This window comes from Mauremys reevesii, linkage group 11 (assembly GCF_016161935.1).
Source record: "Mauremys reevesii isolate NIE-2019 linkage group 11, ASM1616193v1, whole genome shotgun sequence".
Lineage (NCBI taxonomy): Eukaryota > Metazoa > Chordata > Testudines > Geoemydidae > Mauremys > Mauremys reevesii.
In genome coordinates, this window is record NC_052633.1 from 74532204 (window position 1) to 74554518 (window position 22315).

The 22315-nt window shown below is 58.4% G+C and overlaps 1 protein-coding gene across 3 annotated transcripts; it reads left to right on the forward strand.

Annotated features, from left to right (window-relative positions):
• Nucleotides 1-3931: 3931 nt before the first annotated feature.
• Nucleotides 3932-18796, forward strand: LOC120374273 (ciliogenesis associated TTC17 interacting protein). Of its 3 annotated transcripts, none has more exons than XM_039493660.1 (10): nucleotides 3932-3961; nucleotides 4615-4767; nucleotides 11691-11891; nucleotides 12817-12872; nucleotides 13790-13876; nucleotides 14594-14764; nucleotides 15834-15958; nucleotides 16861-16937; nucleotides 17628-17716; nucleotides 18553-18796. In XM_039493660.1, the coding sequence occupies exons 2-10, from the start codon at nucleotides 4686-4688 to the stop codon at nucleotides 18763-18765; spliced, it is 1101 nt and encodes a 366-aa protein (XP_039349594.1). In that variant the 5' UTR covers nucleotides 3932-3961; nucleotides 4615-4685; the 3' UTR covers nucleotides 18766-18796. The 3 variants fall into 3 exon arrangements, with proteins under 3 accessions (XP_039349594.1, XP_039349593.1, XP_039349595.1); XM_039493659.1 differs by having other exon boundaries at nucleotides 3937-3979; XM_039493661.1 differs by lacking the exon at nucleotides 3932-3961 and adding an exon at nucleotides 4032-4075.
• Nucleotides 18797-22315: the final 3519 nt, after the last annotated feature.

The window sequence follows — 22315 nt, forward strand, 5'->3', positions numbered from 1 at the left end:
CCTGGGATGGATACCTGGGAAGCGCGAGGAGCAGGGAGGTTATTTTCTCTCTGGATTTGGCACTAGTGCGACTGCTGCTGGATCCTGCATCCAGTTCTGGGGCCCCCAATTCAAGAAGGATGTAGATAAATATGGGAGGGGTCAGAGAAGAGCCACGGGAATCATTTCAAGGGCTGGAAAACCTGCCTGAGAGTGAGAGAGTCCAAGGGACCCAGCTGTGTAGCTGACCAAAGGGAAGGTGAAGGGGAGCCTTGATCCCAGTCTGAAAGTACCGACACGGGGAACAGATATTTGAGAGTGGTCTCTCCCGTCTAGCAGAGGAAGGTCGAACACGATCCGAAGGCTGGAAGTTGAAGCTGGACAAATTCAGACTGAAAATAAGGTATAAATGTTACCAGTGAGCGTAATTAACCAGCGGACCAATTCACTGCGGGAGGTGCATGGCGGATTCGCCGACACTGGCAGTTTTAGGTGTTTTTTCAAAGAGATGTTCCAGTTCCGAAGGAACGATCTGGGGACAGGTCTCTCCGGGAGATCAGACTCGAGGATCCCAATGGTTCCTGCTGGCCCTGGGATCTCTGTTATGTGGGTCCCTTCCTCCCTCCCATTCATGGGGACCGACTTCCCCCTTGTGACGCTTCCCTCTCCCGGCAGCCTCCTTAGCCCCGGCTCCGCTAGGGTGGCTGCAGTGTGGACTGAGGCCGCTGTCTGCCTCCCCGGGGTGTCCCACAGGCCGAAGCTGGTCCTGGTGCTTTAGTCAAAGGCCAACAATCTTCTGTTTTTTAAATGTCCTCCATGTAAGATTAAATTGTTAGTAATTTCACCAAAATGAACATGATTGTTATAAAATTCAATCAAATTAGTAATTATTTGTTAATTAACTAGCAGAATAAGGAGCTAGACTATAAGTGACAACACATTTTTCCAACCCCCTCCTCCGCCCCCCAATGACACATCTCTGCGACCATTAGACTGTTCGGAAGTAGCAGGGATATGGCAAGGCAGCCAGCTGATTGCCCGGTGCTTTATACGGGTCAGTTGCAGGGTTCCTAACAAAGAAAATGCCCAGTAGAAATGGGGGTATGAGACTCGGCAGAGTTTGGGACAGAAATGAAGCTTCGGCGTTGGCAGGGGCACGCCCTTGTCTCTGGATAATGGCAGCGTGGAGGCAGGGACGTGTCAGTCGGGAGCCCCTGGAAGTGCTTCCTCACACAGAGCCGGTCAAAGCCCAGGGCCTTATTGGAATATTTTTAAAGATTTTGGCCTTTGAATGAGGAATTGGGAATCACAAATAACTGGGTCTAAGGACATAAGAGCAGCCAAACTCGGTCAGACCAAAGGTCCATCTAGCCCAGTATCCCATCCTCTGACAGTGCCCAGTGCCAGGTGCCCCAGAGGGAGTGAACAGAACAGGGAATCATCAAGTGATCCACCCCCTGTCGCCCACTCCCAGCTTCTGGCAAACAGAGGCTGGGGACACCATCCCTGCCCAGCCTGGCTAATCGCCATTGATGGACCTGTCCTCCATGAACTTTTCTAGTTCTTTTTTTTAACTCTGTTGTAGTTTTGGCCTTCACAACATCCTCTGGCAAGGAGTTCCACAGGTTGACAGTGCACTGTGTGAAAAAAATACTCCCTTGTGTTTATTTTAAACCTGCTGCCTATTAATTTCATTGGATGACCCCTAACTCTTGTGTTGTGTGAAGGGTTGAATAACACGTCCTTATTTACTTTCTCCACACTTGTCATTATTTTATAGATCTCTATCCTATCCCCCCCTTAGTTGTCTCTTTTCCAAGCTGAAAAGTCCCCGTCTTATTAATCTCTCCTCATACGGCAGCCGTTCCAGACCCTGATCATTTTTGTTGCCCTTTTTTAAACCTTTTCCCATTCCAATATATCTTTTTTGAGATGGGGCGACCACATCTGCAAACAGTATTCAAGGTGTGGGCCTACCATGGATTTATATAGCAGCATTATGATATTTTCTGTCTTATTATCTATCCCTTTCTAATGGTTCCTAACATTCAGTTTGCTTTTTTGATGGCTGCTGCACATTGAGTGGATGTTTTCAGAGAACTATCCACAGTGACTCCAAGATCTCTCTCTCTCAAGTGGTAACAGCTAATTTATTGACATCAGCGCCTGCGTCATCATCAGCCCTGAGCAAGGTGATGTCTTAGTTTTTGCAAACACACCCTGAGTCATCTCCTCCGACTCCACCTACATCTGAGCTGGGAAGGAGTGGAGCATTCTGGGCCTGTGAAATAAATGCCACCAAACACAGTATAAAGGGAGGGAGAAATTTAAACTTCTGTATCTTAATCTCCCTTCCCACCCACCAGCCCAGCGGTTCTCCCCCGTTGCTCATTTAGGACTGGCTGCTAGTTTACGGGTCAGGGAAGCCGAGGGGCACAGGGTGTTCACCAAGGAACTCTGGGCTGATTTCGGGGGCTGCAGGATGTTATGCAAAGTTGGCATAAGAACGACCATAGTGGGTCAGACCAATGGTCCATCCAGCTGATCCTGTCTTCTGCCAGTGGCTGGTGCCCGGTGCGAATGAACAGACCAGGCCATCATGGAGTGGTTAATGGTGCTTTCGAGGCACTTCGAGGGGAGACCTCGACCTGTATGCATGACACCTCATCTTCCCCCTCCGGGGATCCTACATGGTAGTGATGGGGAAAGCCTCTGAGATCGCTCACTCTGTATCTGCGATAGATCCAATATCTGTCTCCGCAGCTCCAGGGGAGTGCGGGGAACAGCCTGCGGGGAGCTGCAGGCGCCAGGGGCTCCCTGCTCAGAATTCGAAGGGAGCGTGGCTGCCTGTGACCTGTTCTGTTGGGGAGGCAGCCCCGAGGTTCCTGGGGGCCCGGCAAGGGGGAATGTTGGCCCCCCTGCCACGGAGAGCGTGGGTCTCCTCCCTGGCGAGGGGAGAAGTAAAGCTGAACTGGGAGCTAGAGGCAGGGAGGGGGCAATCGCAGGGCACTGGGGAATGCAGTGGGATTGCTGCGGAGTAGCACAAAGGGGCTCCTAACCCGAGGGACAAGGGAGGGAATGGCCAGGTGGTCTCCTGCGATCGAGTAGCCCCTGGCTATTGAGGCAAGAGCTGGGCTGTCCCTGGGGTTAGCCAACTGCGCTGCCAGACGAGCACCTGGAGAGCTGGGGCTGAGCCATGCTGAGCTACCTGTCTGAGAGTATCTGGGCCTGCCTTGTTCTCTTCTGAACAGCAGGGACAGTCAGAGCTTCATGGGTGTCCACGTGGACAGAACTCCCACCCTAAAAGCACAGGAGGCCCCTGCCAGCTGAGCTGAAAGAGAATCTCCCTTAGCTGCCAGCAATAAGGGGCATAAGACACACAGTTGACCAGTTCTGATACCCACTTCGCAGAGGGTAGAGAACACACCACGCACATCACACCCATTGGTTTATGCAAAGCAATCCAAGTCACTAGGGAGGACTGTGTCGTGCACAAGCCAGGCGGGAGGTCGCAGGCGGGAGGGAATCCAGTCAGATCCCCCTGTGAACAAAGGGGGGGGCTCTGTAAGCCGTGGGAGTCCCAGTGAAAACCAGGAGGCTGCCGGGGGGGCGTTTTGTGCCTGTCTGACCTGGGTGACTCCCCTGAGGTGAGATGCCTGAGAGAGGGGGCAGCTGCTGCTGCTGGGGTCAGGGACTGGGGGCCCGCTCGACGGTGCATATTCCCTCACCGCAGCCTCAGCCCCTCCCCAGTTCTGGGCCAGCCCCGCTCGCAGCCCCCTCGCCACGGAAGGGGGGGCAGCCCAGCCCCCCTGCCCTGTGAACCGCAGCACCCCCCCCACTGCGGGGTCCCCTACAAACCCCACCCCGCGAACACGGGTGGGGGCCGCCTCCCCCGCGAGACCGTGACCCGCTCCCGGCTGTCCTGTCCCTTTAAGAGGCGGGGCGGGCCCGGTTGCCGCGGAGACCGTTGGATACATTGCAGGCGAGCGCCGCGCGTGGGGTGGGGGAGGCTCCCAAAGCCACGTGGGGTTTCCCCTGGCCAGGGGTTTCGGGGTCACTCCGGGTGCTGCGTGCGGCCCTGGGGGGCGGGCTCCTTGTGAGCCCTGAAGGGAGGGTTGGGGGCACTCCCGTGGGGTGGGGCTGGGGGAAGGGCCCGATCTGGGGCTTGCATGAATAAGGGGGGGGGCATGCACAGAGGGTGCTCCGTCGGGGGGCTGCATAGCTGGGGGGAGGGCTCCATCTGGGGCTTGCATGGCGGGGTGAGGGGGTGTGTGTCTGCCCCCCCGGCACGCACACAGAGGGCTGGGGGGGCTGCTCCATCGGGGGGCTGGATAGTTGGGGGGAGGGCTCAATCAAGGGCTTGTATGGAGGGCTGAGGGGGTAGAGGCCTGGATGGGGGGTGTCTGCCCCCCAGGGGTGTGTGTCTGCCCCCCCCCAGGGATGTGCACAGAGGGCTGGGGGGCTGCTCCATTGGGGAGCTGGATAGTTGAGGGGAGAGCTTCATCTGGGGCTTGCATGGAGGGCTGAGGGGGTGGAGGCCTGGATGTGGGGTGTCCCCCCCAGGGGTGTGCACAGAGGGGTAGGGGCGATTCCCCTGCTGCCAGGCACAGGAGTCTCACTGGTTCTCCTGCACAGGGCCTCCGGCTGTGGAGGTTTTGATCTGACTCCTCTGACTTTGAAAGTGTAGCCTGGTCTTTCGCCAAGGGATGGATGACGCCGACTCGCCAGCGCCAGTGCAGAGGGTCCAAGCAGCCAGCGAGGGGGCCACTGAATTCCTCTCGCTCATTGGTGGGTGCCTCTCGGGTTTCCGTTATCCAGTGGGGTGAGGGGTTCGCTGCTCAGCCACGGTCGCCCCCCGATGGAGGGGAGCCTGTGAATGGCAGCCGCGTTTCCAGCCGCTCACCTGGCCCCCTGCAGAGCCGCGTCTGCTGCTGGATGGGTGCGGGAGGGAATCTCGTTCGCTGGACCAGCCGCGGTTGGTGAAAGAGACACGCTTTCGAGCACCACGGAGCTCGTCCTCAGGGCTGGGTATGTGTGCGTGTGGCTTTGCTGGCAGAGCCGTGAGCATCTGCCAGCAGAACCTGTCCAGCGCTGGTGCACCAGGGGTCTCAGGCCCTGGCGTGTTTACTGGCACCCGGGTCTGTCATTCTGGGATGATGCAGGAGTCTGGTGTATGCCATGTGCTTAGCGTGTGTGTGAGACCGTGTCGTTCTCTAGTGGCTGGGCCCAGGGACTAGAACAGCCTGTGATTTACAGCTAACACAGCTATTCCATGGCACAAATGGCAGAGGCCTGTCTATGGCGCAGACCGTCCCAGGCTGCTCCAGAATGTCACCGTCTAACAAGCTACACTATTACTGCGTTCCTTTAAAAGATCATTAGGTGACAGTCTCCTTCTGGCCTCCCATCTGTAAGGGATCTTTACTGGGCTCCCCAGCCTGCCTTGACTCCCCCCAGTCCCTGCTGTGCTCTGCAGAATAACAACAGTACTTTGCACTTATGTCGGAGAATCACAGAGCCCTTCCCAGCAACAATTAACCCTCAACAGCCCTGTGAGTGAGGGGTTTGGGAGGCAGGAGACTTGGATTCTGTTCCCAGCCACAGACTCACTGGGTGGTCTTGGGCAAATCACATCCCCCTGCTGTGCCTCTGTTTTCCCCATCTGTGAAATGGGAGTAATGAGACTGCTCTGTGGCACCGAGGGATTGTGAGGAGAGTTGGTCACAAAATGTTTTTTCCCCCCTATGGAAAATAACTGTCAAGTTTTTGGTGAGAAATTGGAATCTGAACTGCTGCTGCAGTGTCTCTGGGGTGTTGCAGTTCGGATGCATCCTGCTCTTATTCTCCTCCTTTGTCTGGGCTCTCTGGTCAAACTACATCTCCCATGATGCACTATGGTCTCCCCTCTCAGGGAGGGGTGCATCAAGGAGAATAGGAGCATGAGTCTCCCAAACTACAACTCCCAGGAGGCACTCCAGGAAAGGAACTATTTCAGTTTTCAGGAGTTCAGTTTTTTATAAAGAATCAAAAGGTGGAAAGCAGCAGGCTCTTTTCGTGAAAAGTCAGTTTCGTGAATTTTCAGTTTCCATGAAAAAATTTTCAACTTGCCTTAGTTGTGAGGCTCGGCTATTTCATTTGAGACCCTTGGGTGGAAGTTGCTGCGTAAACTCCGATTATTATTATTTTATTGCTATTTTGTTAGGGAAATATTGTCATCCCATTTTATGGCAGGGTAAACTGAGGCAGAGAGAGGGGTCAGATGGCAAGACAGTTATAGAACAGATCCCGGGACTCCTCGCTCTCAGAGCCCCCTCCCTCACCTCAACATCACATTCCCCATCAAGAGTCAGGAATAGAACCCAGGAGTCGTGACTCCCAACCCCTCCTCCAGCTGCCACAGATGCTGGAGTTGATTGCATTGCTCAGCAGCATCCCACGGTGTATTCTGCTGGTTTCACTTCTGCCGGAGATGCTGCTGTGGCTGATACCCCATCTCTTGAGGTTGCTGTGGTTTCGATTTCAATGGCGCATTTGTTGTGGCTTTCGCTAGGTGCCAAGTTCCCTCCAGTTGCCGTGAGGATGCCCACTCGCACCTGTGTGTTTCGTAGATGTCAAAGATAGGGGAAGGCTGGGTTGGGACCATCCCCAGGGGTCAGGGCGGGATTGTCCTTCGCAGAAATCTCAGTGTTAGCAAATGTTTGCTGCTAGCCTACTGGTCCCTTTGCTCTGCCCCATCCCAATCAATTTACAATCACCGTGAAGATAATAAGGTGATAAATAATAGCATGGATTTATCAAGAACAAATTGCATGGAACCAACCTAATGGCTTGTTACCCTGTCAACAAAAGCCTTGTGGATGGTGTCAGACTGCTGCAAAAAAGCAAACATCCTTCTGGGCTGTATTAGCAGGAGTGTTGTAAGCAAGACGCGAGAAGTCGTTCTTCCGCTCTACTCTGCGCTGATTTGGCCTCAACTGGAGTATTGTGGCCAGTTCTGGGCGCCGCATTTCAGGAAATTAAAAGGGTCAGCCCCAAAAGTAAAATCCCTGCGAGCTGCGTGGAAACTTTTTAAAGACACCATAATAGAGGCTCAACTTAAATGTATGCCCCAATTTAAAAAACATAGTAAGAGAACCAAAAAAGAGCCACCGTGGCTAAACAACAAAGTAAAAGAAGCAGTGAGAGACAAAAAGGCATCCTTAAAAAGTGGAAGATAAATCCTAGTGAGGAAAATAGAAAAGAGCATAAACTCTGGCAAATGAAATGTAAAAATATAATTAGAAAGACCAAAAAAGAATTTGAAGAAGAGCTAGCCAAGGACTCCAGAAGTAATAGCATATTTTTTTACATACATCAAAAGCAGGAAGTCTGCTAAACAACCCGTGGGGCCACTGGCCGATCGAGATGCTAGAGGAGCACTCAAAGCTGATAAGTCCGTTGCGGAGAAACTAAATGAATTCTTTGCATTGGTCTTCACTGTCGAGGATGTGAGGGAGATTTCCACACCTGAGCCATTCTTTTTAGGTGACAAATCTGAGGACCTGTCCCAAATTGAGGTGTCATTAGAGGAGGTTTTGGAACAAATTGATAAACTAAACAGTAATAAGTCTCCAGGACCTGATGGTATCACCCAAGGGTTCGGAAGGAACTCAAATGTAAAATTTCAGGACTACTAATTGTCATCTGTAACCTATCATTTAAATCAGCTTCTATACCAAATGACAGGAGGCTAGCTAATGTGACGCCAGTTTTTAAAAAGGGCTCCAGAGGTGACCCTGGCAACTACAGGCCAGTAAGCCTGACTTCAGTACCGGGCAAATTGGTTGAAACAATCATAAAGAACAAAATTGTCAGACACATAGATGAACATCATTTGTTGGGAAATAGTCAACATGGCTTTTGTAAAGGGAAATCACGCCTCACCAATCTACTAGAATTCCTTGAGGGGGTCAACAGGCATGCGGACAAAGGGGATCCAGGGGATATAGGGTATTTAGATTTTCAGAAAGCCTTTGACAAGGTCCCTCACCAAAGGCTCTTAAGCAAAGGAAGCTGCCATGGGATAAGAGGGAAGGTCCTGTCATGGGTCAGTAACTGGTTAAAAGATAGGACACAAAGGGTAGGAATAAATGGTCAGTTTTCAGAACAGAGAGAGGTAAATAGTGGTGTCCCCCAGGGGTCTGTACTGGGCCCAGTCCTATTCAACATATTCATAAATTATCTGGAAAAAGGGGTGTGACAGTGCTGCCCGTGGGAGCCAGCTGAGGTCACTCAATCAGGGTGAACTGCAAACCAAACGGGGCAGACAAACCCCAAACGCTGGTGGATCGTCCAATACTTAGATTTACCAACCAGCACAGAACAGCTTCTGTAGCACCTCACTGGTTACTCAGACGTCCAAACCCCGCAGTTCCCTTAAAGTGCCCAGCCTCAGGCCTCCGGCCAGACACACCTGTCAGATCTGATGATGATTCCTGAAAATCTTCTCTCATCCTATAAAAGAAAAGGTTCTTCCAGTCCCAAAGGATCAGCCACATACCCAGGTCCAATTATAACTTAGATCTTACCCAAAATACCCGCTACAGCCAATTCTTATTAACTAAGCTAAAAATTATTTAAAAAGAAAAGCGAGAGAGTGTTGGTTAAAAGATCAATCTACAGACAGACTTGAATTCAATTCTTGAGGTTCAGATACACAGCAGAGATGAGCTTGTAGTTGCCAAAAGTCCTTTCAGAAATAGTCCAGAGGTTACAGTCCAATGTCCATATTCAGGGTGGCTCCAGTCAATGACTGGGGATCTCAATCCTTATGGCTTAAGGTTTCCCCCTCTTGAAACCCAAAGCAGATCTGAGATGAAGCAGGATCATATCCCAAGGTTCTTACACATTTCCAGCAGCCTTTCGGTCTGAGACAACAATCGGCTTAATTCTCCTTCCAAACATCCTAGCAATTAGCACAGGGTTATTTATCCATTAAACAGTTCAGATGCAGGTTACCACAACCTTGAAAGAGACACATAGAGAATAATACTATTTCACTCAAGCATCTTCCTAAATGTTAATATTCCTTTTTTGATCTTTGAATTAAAACTATAGCAATCGACAAGATTTGTTTGCTGACATCACAAGCCCTGAGCAAACATCTCCCCTTCTACCTCTAACAACGCAGACTTGCATTTCAAAGCTCTGTTCATTTACATACCTTCCTAACCAGTCTGTACAGTTCACCCATGGGTCAGGTCAGTCTGAGGTAATTAACTCTTTCTGGCCCTGTCATCTTTCAGTGAGATATGATATCACACTCATAATGTCACAAGGGGTAAACAGTGAGGTGGCAAAATTTGCAGATGATACAAAACTAGTCAAGATAGTTAAGTCCCAGGCAGACTGTGAAGAGCTACAAAAGGATCTCGCAAAACTGGGTGACCAGGCAACAAAACAGCAGATGAAATTCAGTGTTGATAAATGCAGAGTAATGCACATTGGAAAACATCATCCCAACTTGCATCCAAAGAAGTGGGCATTCACCCATGAAAGCTCATGCTGCAAAACGTCTGTTAGTCTATAAGGTGCCACAGGATTCTTTGTTGCTTTTATCATCCCAACTGTACATATACAATGATGGGGTCTAAATTAGCTGTTCCCACTCAAGAAAGATCTTGGAGTCATTGTGGCTAGTGCTCTGAAAACATCCACTCGATGTGCAGCGGAGTCAAAAAAGAAAACATCATGTTGGGAATAATCAAGAAAGGGATAGATAACGAGACAGAAAATATCATGTTGCCTCTATATAAATCCATGGTAAACCCACACCTTGAATACTGCATGCAGATGTGGTCGCCGCATCTCAAAAAAGAGATATTGGAATGGGGAAAGGTTCAGAAAAGGGCAACAAAAATGATTAGGGGTCTGGAACAGCTTCCGTATGAGGAGAGATTAGTAAAACTGGGACTCTTCAGCTTGGAAAAGAGGTGACTAAGGGGGGATATGAGAGAGGTCTATATAATCATGACTGGTGTAGAGAAAGTAAATAAGGAAGTGTTATTTACTCCTTCTCATAACACAAGAACAAGGGCAGCAAATGAAATTAATAGGTAGCAGGTTTAAAACAATTACAAGAAAGTATTTTTTCACAACGCACTGTCAACCTGTGGAACTCCTTGCCAGAGGGTGTTGTGAAGGCCAAGACTATAACAGGGTTCAAAAAGGAGCTAGATAGATTCATGGAGGACAGGTCCATCAATGGCGATTAGCCAGGCTGGGCAGGGATGGTGTCCCTGGCCTCTGTTTGCCAGAAGCTGGGAATGAGCGACAGGGGATGGATCACTGGATGATTCCCTGTTCTGTTCATTCCCTCTGGGGCACCTGGCACTGGCCACTGTCGGCAGACAGGACACTGGGCTGGATGGACCTTTGGTCTGACCCAGTATGGACTCTGTTATGTTCTTATGAAAGATGTGGACAAATTGGAGAAAGTCCAGAGAAGAGCAGCAAAAATGATGAAAGGTCTAGAAAACATGACCTGTGAGGGAAGATTGAAAAAAACGAGATTTGTTTAGAAGGCTGAGAGGGGACATGATACCAGTTTTCAAGTACATAAAAGGTTGTTCAAATGAGAGAAAAATTATTCTCCATAATCTCTGAGGACAGGACGAAAAGCAATGGGCTTCACCTGAAGCAAAGGAGGTTTAGGTCGGAAATAAGGAAAAACTTCCCAACTGTCAGGGGATTCAGGCACTGAACAAATTGCCTAGGGAGGTTGTGGAATCTCCGCCAGTGGAGGATTGTAAGAACAGGTTCGACAAACACCTGTCAGGGATAGTCCTGCCATGAGTGCAGGGGACTGGAGTAAACTCTCGAGGTCCCTTCCGGTCCTACATTTCTGTGATCGTTCTGACTGCAGTGCTGCCTTCCCCCTGCAGCATGGCAGAGAATCCATCTCACCCCTTGGCATTTACATCCTTGAGATATTTGCCGACCCTTCCCCACAACCCCTTGGCCAAGTGAGACAGAGCTTGTTAAATCTCTCCTCCAGCCACTGATCAGCCCCCTCGCTCGTCTCTGAACTCCCTGTCACGTGTTTACTGAGGAGCCCGCAACAAACGCACTAGATGTTTGCATCCGATGAAGTGGGCTGTAGCCCACAAAAGCTTATCCTCAGATAAATGTGTTAGTCTCTAAGGTGCCACAAGTGCTCCTGTTCTTTGTGCGGATACAGACTAACACGGCTGCTACTCTGAAACAAACACACTGTTGTTGATGTGGGTGCACCAGAAAGACTTCCAGCTCCGCGGCGTTACTTAGGAGACGGGCGGCCTTGTGGCTAACGGACTGGACTGAGTCAGGACTCCTGGGTTCTCTTCCTGGCTCTTGATGGGAGCAGGGTCTAGTGGTCAGAGGCACTGGGATTCAGACCTTCTGCTCTATCTTAGCCTTCCTGTGTGACTTTAGGGCAAGTCCCTGCCTCCTGCTGTGCCTCAGTTTCCCCAGGTGTTACATGGCACCGTAACACCGACCCTGCCTTGTGGGTCTTTGAGGCTTTACTAATGGATGTTTGAGACTCTTGGTCAGGCAGCCGGAGGGAGGAGTAGGGTTGAGTTTTTGTCTGGGAGGAGGCATCTGGCCGTACTGGGGGGAATGGATGGAGCCCTGGAAGTCTGGGTGTGGCAGTGATTTGGTGACCTGGGCTGTGGTCGTGTCGTGTCTCCCAGGCGCGGAGGAGCTGAGCCTCTGTCTCTTTGCGGAGTCGCTGGTCATGGTCTCGGAGAGCGGCCAGCCGCTCGGGCACTTCTCAGTCTCGGTGCAGCCGGCCTGCTACGAGGAGCAGGGCGGGCAGGAAGAGGACTGCTACCTGGTCCGTGCCACCAGCCAGGGCACCATCAACGAAGTGCCCTGCGGCTCCTCCATCACGGGTAGGCCGAGCTGGGGTCTGCAAGGGGGAGTGGCTGGGGCAGAGAGACACCCGCTATGAGATGGCAGATGGGCCCCGATTCCCGCCCCCCCGCTGCCCCTGCCCCTCTTCCTCTGGTGAGGTCCCTCGTCCCAGTCCTCTTGGCCCCGCGCTGCCCAGCCTTGGCCCATTGGCTCCGGTAAGAGGCAGAAGTGGCCGTAAGCGCCTGGTGGGGGGGGGGCAGGAGAGGGGGGTTTCTCCTGGGGATCGCTGTCAGCCTCAGCACCTCCAGGCCTGACCCTCGCTAGCTGGCCCACGCCTCCTCCCAGCAGTGCGGCCTGGGGCCCTGCACCAGCGCCCCTCAGATCACCAGGCGCCGGGCGTCGCTCACGAGCGAGATGAGGCCTGTGGCGGGGGGACTGGGGGACCACACCCTTGCCCCCTCCAGCACGGAGCAGGCAACCATTAGGAGCCCCCAGGAAAGTCCCTGCATTAGCTGCCAAGAAGGAACTACAAGTGAAAATGGGCCAGGCTGTGGCATGGAGATCCGGATACGCAGTTCTGGGCCTGACTGTGATTGGCTCCCACCAGCACTGCCGACGGTGCCGAGAGGCAATGGTGCAAACAGGTCACGGGTGCTTCCACCGCCAGCTGGCGCACGCGGACAAAGAGTCCCTCCCTGGCGGTCCTGTTATTCTAGGAGGGACATCGCTCCGCTGGGATCCGCCCTGGAGCGCCCGTGTGCAGGGGCTGGGCAGCGGCAGGCAGACGGGGCACCGGGACTCCATGCAATACTGGGGAAGCCCTGGGCTCCCGGTACATTTCCGGGGCACCTGCAATCAAGGCCGGAGGGACCAGGCCGGGCCAGCGGGTGGGGAACTCTGGCGAATGGTGCTGATCTGGGCCGAGCCTTTGGCTGAGTGTAGTTTTTGTTTCCTCTCCATCAGCTTACGTATCAAAGCGGCTGGAAACCCTGGAGCAGCATCAGCAGGAATACGTGAAGGTAACTGCCCGCTCCCCTGCGGTCGCCGGCAGAGGGCAAGATAAACCTGCCATTATCCGGCTCCTTTGCAGCCGTTCCTTCCCCGAGGTAGATCTCCAGACCGTTCTCTGGCCCCTCTCTGGGTTAGAAGGAGCTGTCATGGGACTTACTTGTTCAGCTGGGATTAGAACCTGGCTCCTGCCTGCTCCTAGCCCCCGTGCTCCAACCACTACACGGCACAACCGCCTCGGCGTCCTGCTGCTGCCCCCTGCTCGGTGTTTGTATGTTTGTAGGCAGCGCTGCCGGCGGGCGTGTTTCTCTCTCCCTGTTCTTTATGGGGTAGCTGGCTCCGTTCCCCTCCAGGTGTCACCGGCCCCTGCTGCCCGCGTCCAGTCTCAGGGCAGAATCGCAGTGGTTCCTGTGCTGCAGATGATTGGCAGGAGAGGCAGCTGGGCCGCTGGGCCCCGCAAACCTGTCCCCTGCTGTCCTGGGTCAGATCGCCGGTCCATCCTGTCCCCAGACACCCTGGATCTGGCCATCGCTGCCAGCACCCCTCCTGGATCAAACCACTGGTCTTCATGGCCTGGCACCATGCCTCGGGCCATGGCCAATACCGGTGTCTTCAGAAGGTGGAACCTCCCATGGTGCACTGGGCCAGTCATACAGTGCTGCCCATGGAAGAATCCTTCCTGATCCCTGCGGCACTGAAGCATGAGGGTTGGTCCCCCTCTCACTGGGTGTCTGAGTGGGGAACAAGCAGGTGAGCTGCTCTGGCGCCAGACTTTACTGAGAGCAAATGAGGTGAGACCCCAGGGGGCCGGATTGTCCCCAGAGGGGATATGCCCCCCAACACCCGTGGCCATAGCAGCCTATACCCTGCCAGGTCCTGCACCCCTGCCCTGCGTGCCTCACTCTGCTGTATTTGCTCCCTCGTGCAGTTCAGAGCCCACCCCCTGGACAGAAAGACCCACATAGTGAAGCGCGGAGACAGGCTGGTTGTCACGAAAATCATTGAGGAAGGGGAGGTGAGATGGGGGGTGATCGCGTCTGCAGGGATCTGAAAGCCTGGCTGGCCCCTTGCCCCCGTCTGCAGAGCCCTGGGGCGGGGAGTTCCCTATGGGGCTTCCCCTCACCCCCATCCCACACCCGTTTGTCCTGGAACGCCCTCAGCCCTGCTAAGCCTGCTCCACGGGCTGCGGCTGTCCCATGGCCAAACAGCAGGGGGCGCCATTGCCTGCACCAGTCCCTGGCTCCCATTGCTGGGCTGGCGGAGACGGGGGGCAGAGATGGGGGGCAGGTCTGGTTGCACTAACAGGGCAGCCTCGGGGGCTTGCGGGGGGGGGTGCTCTGAGTCAGCAGCCGGGGTCGGGTTGGTGGCCCCCAGCCTCGGAGTGGGGATGGCAAGTCTCCCTAGGGGCTCAGGTTTCTAGGGGGAGAGATGGGGGCAAACCTCAAAGCACAGGGCCCCGATCATCCTAGGCTCCCTCCCTTAGCAGGAGGGGGCCTCACCTCCCAGCAGCAGTTCAGCCTGTGTCATGCGCAGGGCCAGCCGGGGCTCTCGGGAGCTGAGCTGCCCCCTCCCTGGGGCACAGTTGTTGCCCGTGAATTTCTCCCTCCCTCTTGTTCCCGTGGCGGGGGGTGCAGGCTGATCGCAGAGCCGGCCTGGGATGCTGGGTCCCGGGGATCCCACGGGCCAGGCCGGGTCCCCGTCAGTCCCCTCCCCACCCCCCATCTCTCTGCAGCATGAAGTCCAGACCCAGAGCGTCTCCTACAACTGCGCCTCCCTGCACGGCCTCATCTCGGAAGCTGCCAACTTGCTGGTGCTGCGGGTGCTGGCCAGGCGAAGGGCCGTGCCCCAGAACACCACCTTCCTGGCCTTCGACACCGAGGCCTGCGTCTGCACCTCCACCTACGTGAGTGCTGCCACCCGGGCACAGCCGCCCCCGAAAGGGTCTGCCCCGGGGTGGGCAGGGCAGGGACTAGGGGATCCTGGACCCTGACGGTGGGATCTGGGTGGAGAAGGGGCTCCTAGGCAGTGGGGTGCAGGGTGAGTGGGAGGGTTTAGGGCAGGGGTGAGCAAACTACGGCCCGGGGCCCACTTCCGGCCCTTCAGACATTTTAATCCGGCCCTCGAGCTCCCACTGGGGAGTGGGGTCCGGGGCTTGCCCTGCTCCGGCGCTCCAGCCAGGGAGCAGTGTCGAGGCTTGTCCCACTCCACGCGGCTCCCGCAATGAGCAGCATGTCTCCCCCTCCAGCCCCTACGTGTAGGGGCAGCCAGGGGGCTCGGCACGCTGCCCCGCCCCAAGCACACCCCTGCAGCTCCCATTGGCAGGGAACTGTGGCCAATGGGAGATGCAGGAGCAGCGCCTGCGGATGGGGCAGTGCGCAGAGCCGCCTGGCTGCGCCTCCGCATAGGAGCTGGACGAGGGACATGCCGCTGCTGCCGGGAGCTGCTTGAGGTAAACGCTGCCCGGAGCCTGCACCCCTGACCCCCTACACCAGCCCTGATCCCCCTCCTGCCCTTCGAACCCCTCGGTCCCAGCCTGGAGCATCTCCTGCATCCCCAACCCCTCATGCCCAGCCTCACCCTGGAGCCCGCACCCCCAGCTGGAGCCCTCACCCCCTCCCATACCCCAATCCCCAATTTCATGAGCATTCGTGACCCACCGTACAGCTGGTGGTGGAGTCTCCGTCACCGACAATCTCTGAATCAAGAGGGGCCTGCACAGGAATAAAGATTTGGCTGCTTTTGGAGGGGCATTTTCTGTGCCCCCCGCAGCCAGAGGAGCTGGCTTCCTCCCCTCCCCCATGGCTGGAGGAGCTGGCCTTGGAATCTACGAATCTGTGACCTCCCTCCATGCCCCCCGCCCCCCAAATATCTCCTGGCCTGTAGCAGCTGGCGGCGGGGGGGCCCTGCCCTGCCTGAGGGTTAAAGGGGCTTGTCCTGCTCCCTGCTTCTCTCCCCCGGCTCTTCCTCTCCAGGCCGCCTTGGGTTTCCAGAAGCAGCGGGTGGGCGTGACGGAGGTGGAGGTGTTTGTGCTTGAGAGGGCCGTGTGCCCGGACGAGGGCATCCCGATGACCTGGCAGTTCTGCTTCCTCTCCGACGGGTAGGAGAACCCGCCCGAGCCCTGCTCGGCTCCCGGGGCCCCTCCTGAGCGCTCGCGCTGCCCTCCCTGGGGCCTGGGAACAGCCTGCCCGTGTCCCTCGAACGCCGGGCCCCGTCCTGGCCCCATCGCTCCCGGGGGCTCGTCGGGGGGAGCCTTGCTCCAGGGATTTCCAGAGGCTGGGCTTGCTTCCTGCCACAGCTCTCCCAGGGCAGCGGGCTCTATGGGGGCGGGTGGGGGGTTCCGGGTCCTGTCCCTCAGCCCCTGAGCCAGTCACCCCCTTTGGCCGTTAAACCCCCCTGGAGCCACGCTGGGGAAGGGCCGTTCCCTGGGCCTCTCGCCCCACTCCCGCTGCCAGCTGCCCTGCAGCCTTTCCAGGCCTGTGCAGACGGCAGCGGGAATCCAAGCCGGGGCCTTGTCGCCCCGCAGCAGGAGGGGAATCGCCGCTCGCTGTAGGGCTGCGTCTGCGTGGGAGCCCGTCCCCTAACCCTAACCCATCCCCCCCGGGGCTGCTCTGCGGGCCCGGGAAGGGTCACGCCAGGAGCGCAGCCCTGCCATGCTGCTGAGCCGGAGGGCGCCCCGTGCCGTGCCAGGCGCCCTGGCGCTTCCTCGCCGTCCGTCGACACGAAGGGGTGACAGCGGCGCAGCCAGGAGCCAGCCGCATTCAGCCCCTTGGCCGGGGAGGAGACGTCTGTCTGGCCGCACAATTCCAGCTGCCCCCAGAGCGGTGGCGCCCGCCCACCCCCCTGTACATACAGGGGAATAATGAATCCACGGCACCCGTCTCGGCGCCAGGCGCGGGGGCTCCCAGGTGCCCCTGGCGGGTGGCCCCACAGCCGGGCATGGGGAGGCAGAAGGTAACGGTGTATGCCCAGGTCCTTCACCCGCTCCTCTCCATCACCCAGACATCTGGCCCGTCGTGTCCAGGTTGGGTCCCCGGTCACCATGCTGCTCCAGCAGCTGCCCGTTCTCATCGATGTAGGTAAGGAGCCTGGAGGGGTCTAGGGGTGTGGCTAGCGTCCTGGGCCGTGGAAGGGGGTCCCATGGTACGAAGGGTACCTGGGTCTGTGCCGGAGCTCTCTGAAACGAGACTCCTTCGGGTCTGGTTCCGGGAGCGGCTAGTCCCTCCCCAGGCTGCGGATGTGCTGTCAGACTGAGCGTGAGGGATGTCACAGAGCGTGGGACACATGCGTGTCCCCGTGGTGTTGGGAATTGCAGACACTCGCCCTCTTCTGCCGTCGCTGACCCAGGCACCGGTGGGACCGGCTTGTGGCAGCACTAAGAAAGCTGGCCAGCGTGCGTCCCCGCTGCCCTCTGTGGCGAGAAATTGGAACCACCCCGCTGTGTGTCAGAAGCCCCATACTGCCAACAGCTAGTGGAGACTCCTTGAGCTCACATCTTGGAGCAGGAGGCTCTGGGGCCCAGACCCTCAAAGGTAGATAGGCTGCTTACTCCCGCTGATTTCAGTGGGGCCAGGGCTCGCTCCCTGCTGCTACCGCGCGATGGCGCAGGGTGTGCGGAATAGCGGCGAAGCTGGGAGGGGGGCCAGGGGGTTGGGACAATGGAGAGAGCCGGGTTAACCCCTCCGGGTGCTGCTGGGCACGAGACAGGCTGGGCTCCCTAAACCCCGTTTTCTGAATCCCGCGTCATGAGACCTGCCCGCTCTCCCCAGACGAAGTGGAGCCCCGGCCCGTCTTCGAGAAGAAGCCCCTGGACTGGGAGGAAGACGTGCAGCTTTATTCCCAGTTCCTGGACAGGAAGGTGAGTTGGGGGAGCGCGGGGCTGTTCTGAGGTCGGACCAGCCGCCCCCGGGATGCAGCTCCTGGCACGAGGGGGGCGGCCCAGGGGATGTCACTGGTCCAGCCTGCAGTGGAGAGAGGGAAGCGTGGGAGAGGGAGGAGCAGGGGCCGTGGGGCACAGTGGGGGGGAGCCGGGGTCAGAGCAGAGCCAGGCGTCAATCCCGCAGCGTGGGAGAGGGAGGAGCAGGGGCCGTGGGGCACAGTGGGGGGAGCAGGGGTCAGAGCAGAGCCAGGCGTCAATCCCGCAGCGTGGGAGAGGGAGGAGCAGGGGCCGTGGGGCACAGTGTGGGGGAGCCGGGGTCAGAGCAGAGCCAGGCGTCAATCCCGCAGCGTGGGAGAGGGAGGAGCAGGGGCCGTGGGGCACAGTGGGGGGGGAGCAGGGGTCAGAGCAGAACCGGGCATCAATCCCGCAGCGTGGGAGAGGGAGGAGCAGGGGCCGTGGGGCACAGTGGGGGGAGCCGGGGTCAGAGCAGAGCCAGGCGTCAATCCCGCAGCGTGGGAGAGGGAGGAGCAGGGGCCGTGGGGCACAGTGGGGGGAAGCCGGGGTCAGAGCAGAGCCAGGCTGGGTGAGGGCGCCACGGAGGGTTTGCCCCAGCACCGGGAGCTCTGGAGGGGCAGCCGGAGGCTGGATTGCGCATCTATCCCAGCCCTACCGTCGGCTCGCTGTGTGGGCGGCTGGCTGCCAGCTCTGGAGTCGGGCGCAGGACGCCAGGCCTGCCTGGAGCTTGCGGGTTCCCTCCCCCCGGCGCGTTACCCCCGCGTGGAGCTGATGGAGGTGGGGCCTCTTTCCCGCTGCAGGAGGAGCTGCAGGCCGGCCACACCTCCTATGCCCGGCGCCACCCGGAGCTGCGGGCCCTGCTGGCCGACTTCCTGCAGCTCCTGCTGCTGCACAAGCCCGACGACGTCCTCACCTTCGCCGCCGAGTTCTTCGCCCCCTTCGCCAGCCAGCACCCGCCGGGCAGCACCTTCCGGGCCTCCGGCAAGCCCAGCCCCTTCCGCGCCCGCGTCTGAAGGGCATTAAACCGGCGGGCAGCAGCTTCCACGCACGGGGCTCTGGTCATTTCACCCGGGGCGGAGCAGGAGGCCGGGTGGGGCTGGGGGAGTCGCTCCCCAGGGGGTTGAGGCATCCTCCGGTCAGTTACATGGGAGGGGCTTAACCCCCAGACCAGAGCCGTAACTAGCTATTTTTGCGTCCAAGGCAAGAATATAAAATTGCGCCCCCGCCCTCTTGGCTCCCCCCACATTGCAGCCGTGCTGCGCCCCCCCCAGCTCCTCTGGCCGCGCTGTGCCCCCCCTTGGCTCCTCCGGCTGTGCCCCGGCTCCCTGGCCGCACCACCCCGCCCCTTGCACCTTGCTCCTCCGGCCGCACCCCCCTCTGCCCTTGGCTCCTCTGGTTGCGCCCCTTCTCCAGCAGTGCCACCCGCCCCTTGGCTCCTCCGGCCACACTGTGCCCATCCTGCAGCTCCCCTCGCTCCTCCGGCTGCGCCCCAGCACTTCCAGCCGGACCGTGCCCACGCCACTCCTCGGGCCGCACTGCCCCCCCCTTGCGCCTCGCTCCTCCAGCCGGGCCGTGCCCCCCCCGACTCCTCTGGCCACACCGCCCCTCCCTCGGCACCTTCCTCCTCCGGCGCCCCCCCCCCTCGCTTTTTTTGTTGTTGTTGCTTGGGCCAGCCCTGCACTCCCCACCCCAGCTCACCTCTGCTCTGCCGCCGCCTCCCTGCGCCTGAGCCTGCTGCCGGTTGCCTCTTCGCCCTCCCAGGCTTCCCGCGCGAACAGCTGACTCGTGGGACGCGGGGGGGCATTCAGGGGAGAAGGTGGGGGCGGAGCGGAGGTGAGCCCTTGCGCCTCTCCTCTTTGCGCGCCCGAGGCAGGTGCCTCACTCGCCTCGCCCTTGTTCCGGCTCTGCCCCAGACCCTCCGGCCTCAGACCAGGGTCTGCCACGTTCGGCCTAAGCGGCCGGGCTGGGGAGAACGTGCAACGGTGCCACCACAGCCCGGTCCCTTGGCTAGCGGGAGCCCGTTGAGCGGATCCCCACCCCGCGCTGCCTCTGTTCCTTGCAGCACTGGTGCGGCACGGGTAGCCGTCCCCAAGGCCCCCAAAGCAGGGGGTTGTGGGTGCAGAGCACCCCAGGGGGGCCACGGCCCACACTTTACAGCCGTGAGCTGGATAAATGAGGGGATTTTGGTAAAAGACCAGCTGCAGGGAAACGCCCGGCTGTGGCGTCCCGTCTTCGTCCATTGGAACGAGACAGAGACTGCGGCCGGCCGGCCCGGCCCCTGGTTTTGTAACACACAGCGAGGCTGGGAGGGAAACCACAAGTCAGCTGCGCTGGGCGATTTCAGGCAGGGGCAGCTGGGCGGCCGCCAGCCTGCGGGAGTCAGGTGGAGATGGGAGCCAGAGGTCTCTGCCGCCTGCTGACTCAGCCCAGAAGGATCAGGAAATTGACCTTTCCTCTTGTAATGGGGGCGGGGGGGGGGGGGCTGCTGCCTTTGGCACGAACATGAGCTGCCCAAACTTCTGCAGGGTTTTGCAGGCCGCAGCATTGCAGGTGCTGACGTCTACCCCGGCCATGCCCCGTTGGCCCCCAGTCCCCCTCTCCCTTCCCAGGGCTGCCCCTAGCAGAGGATGGTGGGAATGGGTCTGAGACAGGGGGAGGCTAAGGGGGCTGTGGGCTGTAAGTGTCCCCCTTCCACCGTCACCACCGCCTGGGGAAACTGAGGTAGGCCGCGAGCCCTTCTCATAATACCCGTCCCTTCCAGCCCAGCTCTCAAGCCGCTGGGACAGAGGTAAGTTGTAGGGGTGGGGGGGGGAAACTGAGGCACAGAGCGATTCTGACCTGTCCCGGGTCACCCTGCAAGTCTGTGGCAGAGGGTGCAATAGGACCCAGGCCTCCTGACTCCCAGCCCAGACCCTGAACCACATCCCTCCCCCGCAGAGCTAGGAACAGAGCCCTGGAGCTGAGTCCCCCCTCCTCTGCTCTAACCTCTAGGCCGTGCTGCTGTTCCAGGGCCAGTGGGGCTCTCGGGCTGGAGCTGGGGACAGGCCTCCTATCCACGTACAGGGAGAACAGAGAATGGAGCCTGTTAGCCCAGAGCACTGCTTGCCCCTGGCTTTCCACGCCTGGAGGGTGATTCACCAGGGCCAGACAGGAACCCAGCTCCCCGGGGCGAGCAGCTCCCGCTTACTGCAAAGTGTTGCAATCACAGACTTCCCCGCAGAGCTCATGTGGCTGGGGGGAGGCTGGGCTGGTGGTTCCCAGCAGGAGATGCCACCCCCCCCCCAGCTTGCTCAGAGGGCCTTTACAGCACCCCGGCAGGATTAATGCAGCCCTGGTGTCCCTGAGCCCTGCAAACCCTGGGGCTGGGGAGATGCTGCCGGGTGGGCTGCATGGAGGGGCGCTGCACCAGAGGCAGCCGCTGGAGGTGTCGGCTGCCGGGTGACAAGCATGCTCAGGAGCAGCTCTGCGTCTCCACGCTGGCACTGGGCCGCCAGCCTGGGGGGCGTCCCTTTGGAGGGGTGGAGCGCTGCGCTCTGCAGGGGGGGCCCTAGACTTCCCTCCCTCCGCCCCCGCTTGTGTCCCTGCATGGAGGCAGCCCCTTTCCCCATCCTGAATGACCCCTCTTCAGCCTGGGTAGTGAGGGGAGGGGAGAAATTCAGCACATTTCTCCTCCCCCCCAAGTTTTCTCCTCCCCCCCATTTCTCCTCCGCCCCCCCCCCCCGTTCCCCTGCCAGTGCTGCAGCCCCCAAGCCCTCGAGCCGTTCCAGGCTGGGTGAGAGGGGCTGTTTTCGGCCGAGGCCTGGGGCTGGGATTCCCTGCCCTAGCCCCAGTGCAGGGTGATGGATGAGGTGAGCTGGTGTGTGTGTCATACCCCCCATAAGCCCCCCACCTCCCCTGAGTCAGCCGGAGCCCGCAGGTCACCCGGGCAGAAATGCTGCCTTGTCCTGGCGATGGAGCAATCCAGGGAATCCCCCTGGCAAAGCTACTGCGGCCTCAGCTTCCTCCAGCGTGAGGCTTCCTGCTCCTAGGGGAAAGCAGCGTCCGACCCACAGAGCCTCCCCTATGGTCTAAAGAGCCCTGCGGTGGGGGGCTGGGACAGGGCGAGGGGCTGGGGGGCCAGGGGCTCTTCCCACACCCTTGACAAGGTGCAGAACGTCAGCCTGCCCTGGGCTAGCAGCAATCCCAGGTCTGTTCGACCCCTTCCAGCCCCACGCCTGCCCCATTGCCACGTCCGCCAGCCCCCACCCTCAGCGGTGCCAAGTGCCACCAGCATGCGGCAGCGTGGAGACCCCGGTCTGTGCCACCTGCCTCTGCCCCTTGGCCGCCCACATCGGTGTCAGCCGTTCCCTGTTGTCTGGCACCCTGAAGGCACTTTGCAGTAACCGACTGGCCCAGGTCAGGAGCTTGGGCCATGCAGAGAGAAGGGGGCTCAGTAAAACTTGGATCTGGCACCCAGGAGCCCCCAAATCTCGATCCAGCCTGCGGGTGCATTTCTGCTTGAGCAAATCAGCAGCACTTTCCAGCTGAGCCCCACCTGGCACAGCCGGGGCGGGCGTCTGTCTG

Excerpts from the sequence above, each read along its gene's own strand:
- LOC120374273 (XM_039493660.1), top strand. The coding sequence starts at position 4,686 with ATGGATGACGCCGACTCGCCAGCGCCAGTGCAGAGGGTCCAAGCAGCC. Across the intron at positions 11,892-12,816 it reads CTGCGGCTCCTCCATCACGG|CTTACGTATCAAAGCGGCTG; the intron begins GTAGGCCGAGCT and ends CCTCTCCATCAG. Across the intron at positions 16,938-17,627 it reads GCCCGTTCTCATCGATGTAG|ACGAAGTGGAGCCCCGGCCC; the intron begins GTAAGGAGCCTG and ends CGCTCTCCCCAG.